At 41.3% G+C, this 9,820-nt stretch overlaps 1 protein-coding gene across 1 annotated transcript in view; it reads left to right on the top strand.

Annotated features, from left to right (window-relative positions):
* Positions 1-1,739: 1,739 nt before the first annotated feature.
* Positions 1,740-9,820, top strand: part of tctn2 (tectonic family member 2) — an 8,109-nt gene continuing 28 nt past the window's right edge. Inside the window, exons 1-18 of the mRNA XM_020658038.3 lie at positions 1,740-1,884; positions 2,042-2,155; positions 3,883-3,953; positions 4,982-5,183; positions 5,268-5,368; positions 5,447-5,646; positions 6,589-6,709; positions 6,812-6,965; positions 7,066-7,149; positions 7,233-7,355; positions 7,457-7,531; positions 7,606-7,704; positions 7,795-7,912; positions 8,656-8,759; positions 8,876-9,023; positions 9,168-9,311; positions 9,427-9,515; positions 9,631-9,820. The exon at positions 9,631-9,820 is cut by the window's right edge and continues 28 nt beyond it. Coding sequence (XP_020513694.2) covers positions 1,785-1,884; positions 2,042-2,155; positions 3,883-3,953; positions 4,982-5,183; positions 5,268-5,368; positions 5,447-5,646; positions 6,589-6,709; positions 6,812-6,965; positions 7,066-7,149; positions 7,233-7,355; positions 7,457-7,531; positions 7,606-7,704; positions 7,795-7,912; positions 8,656-8,759; positions 8,876-9,023; positions 9,168-9,311; positions 9,427-9,515; positions 9,631-9,740 — 2,157 coding nt within the window. The 5' untranslated portion in view covers positions 1,740-1,784 and the 3' untranslated portion in view covers positions 9,741-9,820. The remainder of the gene's footprint in view (positions 1,885-2,041; positions 2,156-3,882; positions 3,954-4,981; positions 5,184-5,267; positions 5,369-5,446; positions 5,647-6,588; positions 6,710-6,811; positions 6,966-7,065; positions 7,150-7,232; positions 7,356-7,456; positions 7,532-7,605; positions 7,705-7,794; positions 7,913-8,655; positions 8,760-8,875; positions 9,024-9,167; positions 9,312-9,426; positions 9,516-9,630) is intronic.

The raw sequence follows: 9,820 nt of genomic DNA, 5'->3' as shown, positions 1-9,820 counted from the left end.
AAAACAAGAAGATAACAAATGTAAAATACTAAAAATAATTAAATACAATTCAACAGAAAAGAACCCAAAGTGCACGATACCCAACAGACATATATAACCAGAACATCACAAGAACCATCAGAAGAGCCATCATAAAGAACCATCACAAGAACCATCACAAGAACCATCATAAGAACCATCATAAGAACCATCACAAGAACCATCACAAGAACCATCATAAGAACCATCATAAGAACCATCACAAGAACCATCATAAGAACCATCATAAGAACCATCATAAGAACCATCACAAGAACCATCACAAGAACCATCATAAGAACCATCATAAGAACCATCACAAGAACCATCATAAGAACCATCACAAGAACCATCATAAGAACCATCACAAGAACCATCATAAGAACCATCATAAGAACCCAGGAAACACAAGAACCATCACAACAACCATCACAAGAACCATCACAAGAACCATCATAAGAACCATCATAAGAACCATCATAAGAACCATCACAAGAACCATCACAAGAACCATCATAAGAACCATCATAAGAACCATCACAAGAACCATCATAAGAACCATCATAAGAACCATCATAAGAACCATCATAAGAACCCAGGAAACACAAGAACCATCACAACAACCATCACAAGAACCATCATAAGAACCATCATAAGAACCCAGGAAACACAAGAACCATCACAACAACCATCACAAGAACCATCATAAGGACCATCACAAGAACCATCATAAGAACCATCACAAGAACCATCACAAGAACCATCATAAGAACCCAGGAAACACAAGAACCATCACAAGAACCATCACAAGAACCATCATAAGAACCATCATAAGAACCATCACAAGAACCATCATAAGAACCATCATAAGAACCATCATAAGAACCATCACAAGAACCATCATAAGAACCCAGGAAACACAAGAACCATCACAACAACCATCACAAGAACCATCACAAGAACCATCATAAGAACCATCACAAGAACCATCACAAGAACCATCACAAGAACCCAGGCAACACAAGAACCATCATAAGAACCATCACAAGAACCATCATAAGAACCATCACAAGAACCATCATAAGAACCATCACAAGAACCATCATAAGAACCATCATAAGAACCATCACAAGAACCATCACAAGAACCATCATAAGAACCATCACAAGAACCATCATAAGAACCATCATAAGAACCATCACAAGAACCCAACAACACGAGGCCAAGAGGAACCAAAGATTTAAAAAGATGTAAGAAACTAAAAGAGCTAAAAGTAAATAAAAAGAGAACAGCAATAAGAAGGTAAGAGCAGGAAAAGAAATAGAAACAAGTGGTTAAAGGATCAAAAAATATATATACTGGTAAGAATTTAACATTCTTGGAAGAGTATTAAAAAGTTAGTCTGGTATCTGGAGAAGTGCCAGGTCATTTCCCGAGTACTGCTGAGGAGCCCTTGAGCCAGGCGCTGTGCAGACCCCCACTCTGACATCTCTCTGTTACAGCATGTCCACAGGTCCTGTTTGTGTATTTCGGGCCCATGTGTGTAAGAAGCAAGTCTCTCAATAACAGAGTGTAAACCAGAATTCCCCCTTAGGGATAAAGAATGTAATAATAATAAAAAATAAACCGTACTTGCAGTTACCACTCCCGGCCACTAGAGGCCTCTCTCCCACACGTCGGTTTCACGCTGGTCGCAGAGTAAGAAGTCTGCGTTGCCATCACAACGGTTTAAGAATATGTCGCCCTCCTAAACTGAAGCGAAACAAATGGCTAACGCGGTTGAAATGATCGTTTTCAACTTAGTTTCTCATCATGTAACGTGGTTTTTATTGTGTATGTCTCCGGCTGCCACTCAGAACACAGTTGGTAAGACCTTTACAGAACTTATTATACCAGTTTAACTTTAAATAGCTACCCTTAAGCAGTCATAGCTAATGCTAACGAGCTAGCCGGTCGTGTCAGCTGAGTTATCTATGTATTTAAAGTTTGATGGTGCTGAAATGTTGATGTTGTTGTTGAATAGTTTTCCAGCCGTCGTTTCTCTCAACAACTGGACCTTCAGTCTCTGCGGTGCTGCTCGGAAACACGGCGGACATCTCTGTGTATGTGAGGACAGTCTCCCCCTCTAATACCACAGGTGAAGGTGTCATGATGCTTCTCATGGTATTAAAAGTGTATTACAGACTCGGAGAGGAGAGGAGAGGAGAGGAGAGAAGAGGAGAGGAGAGGAGAGGAGAGAAGAGGAGAGAATAGGAGAGGAGAGGAGAGAAGAGGAGAGGAGAGGAGAGAATAGGAGAGGAGAGGAGAGGAGAGAAGAGGAGAGGAGAGAAGAGGAGAGAATAGGAGAGGAGAGAAGAGGAGAGAATAGGAGAGGAGAGAAGAGAAGAGGAGAGAAGAGGAGAGAATAGGAGAGGAGAGGAGAGGAGAGAAGAGGAGAGGAGAGGAGAGGAGAGGAGATAATAGAAGAGGAGAGGAGGGGAGATAATAGGAGAGGAGAGGAGACAATAGAATAGAATAGAATAGAATTACTTTATTGATCCTAAACTGGGAAATTGTGTCGTTACAGCAGCAGGTTGTCCAAACACACAATATGAGTAAAAAACACAATATTAGCAAATTTAAACACAATATAATATTAAATACAAAGTAAATAAGTAGTAAAAATATCAAAACTAAGAATGAGAATATATACAACCAGGATTTAATTTTGCATTACTAGTCTTAAATATGAAAGATTAAATGTAAATGTGTAAAAACAGAGTAGTAAATGGACAGTATTGACATAAGTTAAAGTGCAGGAGTGTAGACATATTATCAGCAGAAACTATTCAATATAATGGAGAGTAGACAGACAAATGAAGTGAACATGAGAGCAGGGATAATTTGTAAATGTAACATGTGCAGAACAGATGACAGTATGGAGAGACAGATATTATCATGACGACAGTTCTCTGCTCGCATGAGGTGAGCTGTTGTGCAGAGTTATGGCCTTCGGTAGGAAAGATTGTATCTGTCCTTGTGACAGCGGAGTTGGATCAGTCTGTTGGAGAAGCTGCTCTGTTGTTTGTCCAGTAGGGAGTGCAGAGGGTGATCAGGATTATCCATAATGGATAACAGTTTGTTCAGAGTCCTCCTCTCTGTATTACAGACTCAGGGACCAGATAAGACAATACACGAGATATAAAAACAAAACATTAGAAAAACACACAACATAAATTCAATGTATGGGGGTGCTGGTGGCCTAGGGTTTGTGCGCCCCATGTACAGAGGCTCATTCTCTACTCTCTCTCTCTCTCTCTCTCTCTCTCTCTCGCTGTCCTGCCAAAATAAATCTAGAAAAATACAATGCATGGAATAAAATCACTAAATAAATACAAACAATGCCCTCAGACGATGCAACTGTACCAGTACTGCCATATCTTGGATAGTTAACGAGTAGTGCTGCACTTGTTGAGTGTCAAGGCCAGGGTGATTTCATGTAGGGAGTTATTAATGGGACAGGAGCAGGATCCAATAATCAGCTGGAAGACAGAACTAAAAAGACATCACGTAGCCTCAGAAACCACACACACCCTTTTCAATCTGTACAGTGTAGTGTAAACTGTTGTTTCTCTCTGTGCTGTCACCATGTGTTGATTGCTGTCAAACCTGCAGGGTGCTGTGAAGAAGAGTTTGCCCTTGCCCTTTTTTTTTTTTTACTTTACTTTTTTACTTTCACAGAGGAAAGTTGTCCAGAAATCATTGTCAAGAGGAGTATACCAGGCTCCGAAAACAAGGGATGAAAAGCAGAAATGTGGCCAAGATTGAGTTTTATTTTGTTGTAATTTCTGAAATAGTTTGTTAAGGTTTGTTTTTCTCTCACAGGAAGCATTGGTCTGCCATCATGTGTATCCGATGAAACACAATGGGTGCTCACAACGGAGCAGGTGGGAAAGGTAAGAAGCACATCATACAGTGAGTATTGAGAATGCTCAAGTTAGGGGGGGCAGTAGCTTAGTCTGTAGGGACCTGGGTTGGAACCAGAGCGTCGCTGGCTGAAGTGCCGGTGTGGTACAAAGTTTGGAAGTTGGTCTTGTTGCTGGGGAGGTGCCAGGTCACTTCCTGAGCTGCCCTTGAGCAAGGCCCCGCACCCTCAACAGCTGGCGCGCTTCCTGTGCAGAATCCCCACTCTGACATCTCTCCATTAATGCATGTTTGAGCATTGTGTGTGTGAAGCATGTCTCTCAATAACAGAGTGTAAAAAAATAACTTCCACTCAGGATTCATAAAGTATGTCGAAAAAAAAAATCTGCTGTTAAGTTTATATCATTTTTATTACACAATTAATAACCAAGTGATCCAGATAACTTGAGTTAAAGTTACGATCATTGATCAAGGTTTGTCAAAGTGTGAAAAACATTTTGAGAAAACGGCTCTCTAGGTTTAGGAGATACTCAAAGTCAAATGGCATAATGAATCTCAGGACAGTTGGATGTAGTGAGAGCCAAGAGAGCGGCTGTGAGGTGTAAAAGGGGCTTCAACTGGGCAGGGAGAGAGGCTGTGAATGAAGTGGAGACATCACTGTACTCACAGGAGAGTTTAAATCCGCACACGGCTGCACAATCTTGGAGGCCAGCGGCCCCGAAAAATAGTAAATGTGCACGTCTCTTTTCCAGCACGTTTACTTGAAAGTAACATTCATGTGTATGTGGAGTTGTGCATGTTATACAGCAGGGTACGTTTGGCACAATGTGGTTTCTCTGATGCTTTGTGTGAAATCACACAATTAGCAGAGAGTTAGAGAAGTTAGCTGAATCTTGATTCTGCTCAGGCTTGTTTGTTCCTGTAGACTCATATGAACCTTTTTGATGATCTCCACTGGCTTATGTGAAGGTCATATTTTTCATCTCACGTAGATCCAAACTTATTTTCCCAATAATTTACCTAAAAAAATAAATAATCTACCTTTCCTGTGTTGCCTTAGACTGCAGTTCAGATTGAGCTGAGACTGGACAGAAGTCTGAGCTTGTGTGGGGAGAATGACACAGAAACAGACTGCTGTCCAACGCCGCTGTGTGTCCTGGAGACCCTGCAGGTGTCTGCGTGTGTCGGCAGCAAACCTCAGGCATCACTGCTGATCCAGGCCAGGATACATGCCCTGCTGCTCCCTGCTGATGCTGCATCTGGTACCTCAAATGAAACTCACATCACACCTGAAACAGCCTTCATGTAAATGTCACTCGTAAATATAATTCTCTTTCCTGTTTCAGATAATAACACGGTCATTCCTAACCAAGTGTACCAACCCCTGGGCTCGTGTCCCTGTGACCTCACATTCAGAGCATGTGATGTACGCTGCTGCTGTGACAAGGTATTTACATCTGTTATATTAAGACGTTCTTTAAGAAGGAAACAGTTGAGGAAGGTGTTTGTTCTTCTTTCCACACAGGAGTGTTCCAGTGAAGATCTGGAGCTGTTTGCGTCTCACTGTCTTCCTGGACCTTTTGGTGGACAGATGATTACTGATCCAGACTATCAGTGCTCTGTGCAGTCCTCTGACAACTCCCCAGACTGGTTTCCATTTTTATGTGTCAATTCTCCGCCTGAAAACAACCCTTACCTCGGGCTCTTTTACCTGGGAGACACAATGTGAGAAACTATTTACTATATCCGTGGTTCCCAACCTTTTATGGGGTTGTGACACCACTTTGATTCACAAAACTCTGGCGACCACAGACATCCCAAACACATAATCAAAATCATAACCTATGAGCCAATGAGGGGCCGATAGCCTAATGTACTTTCATAATTGATGCAGGTTTAATTTGAAATCGTTTATTTAAAAAAAAAAGCCTCTGTTTGTCTCTATACATTTATCTGAAATAACTTGAATGCAAACAAAAAACAGGCTAAATGTTCAGTCCACAGTACACTCAACAACGGCGGTCAAAAACCTGTGTGTCCTTCCTCTACTTGTACCTTCACCATAGTGAGTATGCCACCTACTGGGACAACAAGGAATTACAACAGAGAACACAAAAATGGTTCTCAAAACCACATTTAAGCTTTTAGGTGTATTTTATTGTGGACGGAGGACGAGAGGCTGGAATGACATTTCTGCACAATGGATGACAGACGGAGACTCTGCAAGTTTCTGATTGGCCACAATATATTTTAAAACACAATAACTCTACCTCATATATATTAACCATCCGGTACATAACTATATATTTATTATCATTATCATATCAGCATTTTTTTTGCACTACTCACCACTGCACTATTGTCTTATTTATCCTTGTATATATAAGTGTTTTTTTTGCTTATATTATGTTTAATTTTTAACTTTGTACATTGAGAGCAAAGTTACTGAAGACAAATTCTGTGTGTGTGTGTAAGCATACATGACCAATAAAGCTGATTCTATTCTATTCTTTTTTACTCTACAATATATCTGTTATTGATCAACACGTGGGGTCGACGCCCAGAGGTTGAGAAATCCTGGAATATATATTGTTGATTTATTGAATTCAATTGTTTCTTTATGTTTGACATTCACTTTAATTATCTTCTGCCCTTGAACTCGTCTAGCCTGTCTGAGCCTGCTCCATCCTTCCAAATGCCTCCCATGTCAGCTCCAGTACCAGTCATTGAATATATTCAAGGAAGTCCAATTTTCACAATGACGGAGCAGTTCTTCACTATCCCCCGGGTGAGTCCTGTTTTAAAGACAGTCTAATCATTACAGGTTGCTTTTGTGTGTGTGTTGTAAAAACTCTGATAAATAATGATTTTTATATGTTTTATTCCACAGATGGTGCTCGGGCGTTGTGTAAACAATGCTCCTGTAGCATTTTTGAACAACTTTGCAGTCGAGTGTGTAACTCCGCTACAATCCTGTCCAACTGGAGCTCCATTACAAACACTACCTGAGGATTTGAGGATTCAAGTGAAGAATGGCCAAGGAGGTTTGTTTTACCTGCACATATACTTTTTTTATGATTAGACATGCGTTGGAGCTCTTTGACTAACTGTGTTTGATTTTTTTTTTTTGTGGATGCATTGCAGGCGATGTTATGGTGGATGTTACTGAAGAAGTGGCCGCTGACTTGAGTCCGTTTATTTCCAGCACACATGCTGTTGCCTCTTCAGGTATGTCTATAGTACAACAGCATTACTTCTAAAAAACAACTTGAACTACTGAGAGTAAACCTTAATGTGTTTGATATCTAAAGATCAGAGTCTGGAATGTGAGAATGTGACCTTAGCCCTGGATTACAAATTCTACTGGAAAGAAAACGGCATCACAGACATCACGTTGACGCACACTGTTGGTACCATCACATTAAACAGAAGTGGTAAGTGTCATTTATACTTGAGTCAACCTGATTTGGCTTTTTACTAGTTATAGTTGAAAGAACGTTTGGGCTAATCTATTTCTGTTCTGTCTCCTGAAAAGTGACTTTAACGACAAGATATTCTGCTGAGTTCCTAAATGGAGAATTCCCGGGTGAGGCCAATTCAGGGAACCCAGGTGAGAGCAAGAGAAAACACAAAACAATCAAAGAACCTGTCAATAAAACAGCTCACCATCATTTGACATGTCAGGTTATCAGGTGGGAAGACCCGTCATTGCTGGAGTTGTGGACTTGCTGGAAAACACTACAGGCTCAATCCAAAGAATGTCAATCAGTCTTTGGAAACCAGGTAAACCAGTTTAGGCATTCTGTTGAATTTCAGCTTACTGCATGTACAAGTAGGATAAAAGTCACAGCGCTGTTTTCCTCCGGCTTACAGTAAGCGATGGACTGTGTTCCACTGCGGAGAAGAAACCGGTTCTGTTTGGAGAGAATTCCACATCAGGATGTTTGCTACCTGTGAGCCGGCAGAATCTGACTGAGTGTGATCTCCTGAGGTCAGTAGCTCAGCATGTGTTCATGTTTGATATTCCTCTTAAGCCTTTTTTCACAGATGCAACATTTCAGGACAGGCTGCCCTGAACTCTTCCTGACTTTCCTGTTCATGTATTACCCTCTAAACGGGAGATTTCACTGTTGGATAAAAGGGTGGGAGGAGGCAGAACATGACACAAAAAAGGACATAAGGCAGTAATGGTGGACGAGGCAACAGCATCCGACGCTATAATGAAAGTTTATAACCTTTATATAAGGGCGGCAGTAGCTCAGTGTGTAGGGACTTGGGTTGGGAACCGGAGGGTCACCGATTCAAGTACCAAATCTGGAAATTGGTCTGTTAACTGGAGAGGCTGTTTGTGCATGTGTCTGTATTGCAGCCTCTGTGTGTGTAGCATGACTCGATAACAGAGTGTAAAATAGAATTTCCCCTCGCAGGATTGGTAAAGTATATCTTCAGTGGTAAATGAACAAACTGTCGTGCGGTAAAGGATATGATGAAGCAGCCTCACTATACGTGCACGGCGATAGCAACAATCTCTCACCAGTTGGATGATTTAAATGTCATCATCCCCGCCTGCTCGCTTGCAGCAAGTTTGGCAGGAAACACTTGGGGAGAAAAAATTGAGCTCACACTTGCAGCTCTTCCTGAAAACTGAGAATTTTTTAAAGGAACTGCATCTGTGGAAATGCTGTTAATGTATATGTGCTGAGGTTAAAATGTAATGCTTCTTTTCTCCTTTAGAGAGACTGTTTCTTCTCTTCAGGCAGCTTTGGTCTCAGCCACATATGTAGCCAGGAGTGGAAACCCTGATCCTCTCCTGTTGACAGACTGGCTGAATATAAGCTGTAAGTAAATGATGCACAAAAAGAACTCATGCAAAGTTTTATTTCTGCACTTCACTTCACTATAAAGTCTTTTCTTTCTTTTTTACTAACTGAATGTGACAATATTTAATTTCCAGTTGTGACAGTGAACTCGAACACAACAATGGAAGACAGCCCGGGTTCGTGCAACAGGATTCCCTCCCACCAGCACGTACAAGTTTGGAGTCTTATCACAGGCATGGTAGACGGCACACCACAAAGAGATATCCTTGATTTGCAAGTCAGGTGTGCATCCTTGTTTCAGTTATGACGTTTAAATAGTTTTCTCCATTAAGGAGGTGCTGTTGCGTTTTTGAAGTCTCCATATTTCTCTACAAATGTTGTACCTGATTGTGATTAATTATAGAAAACACTTTTGGTCATTTTAAGTTTAAGCCTATCGTCCTGGACACTGGATTGCGGAGGAGGGGATATCTCTCCATGTGTGGACCCTTTGAAGACGCAGTTGTTCCCCATCACCTCCTCAGTCACCTTTATAGACATCCCCATCAACACAGGACCCCCAAAAACCAGGTGCATCCTCAAACAGCAAGTCCACCCTCGTGAATGACTTCATGTACGAGCTGCCTGACTGATTCTAACCTTTGATCCTTTTTTTTTGTTTTTGACTCCACCTTCTCCCAAACAGGTTTCAGATTAACTTCACAGAGTATGACTGTAACAGGAATGACGTGTGTTGGCCCGAGCTCGCCTTCCCCATCACCAAGTATTACACAGGTGGAAATGTATCCATTCCTTTGAAATGTTCCACTTAATCAATCAAAGCTAAAAACAAAAGCACAGGTATTTTAAAATGACAGCTACTGACTTCTTTTTGATTTGTCCTCCACAGGTGAGCCGTATTCCCAGTCACTGGCGAAGGGCCTTATCTTGGTTTTCTTCTTTATCACGGCCTCGATTCTTGGGACGCCATGGAGACAACTTCGTCAAGCGTGGAGCTGATCCCCTCTCTAAGCCTCTCTAAACCTTAATGATGTTTGTTATTTATTTGTGGGAATGTAAATACTGAAGTGAAGCATTTT

The sequence above is a fragment of the Labrus bergylta genome, chromosome 2, assembly GCF_963930695.1.
Source record: "Labrus bergylta chromosome 2, fLabBer1.1, whole genome shotgun sequence".
Lineage (NCBI taxonomy): Eukaryota > Metazoa > Chordata > Actinopteri > Labriformes > Labridae > Labrus > Labrus bergylta.
Note: the sequence above shows the minus strand (reverse complement) of the source record. Positions and strands in the feature narration are given on the sequence as shown.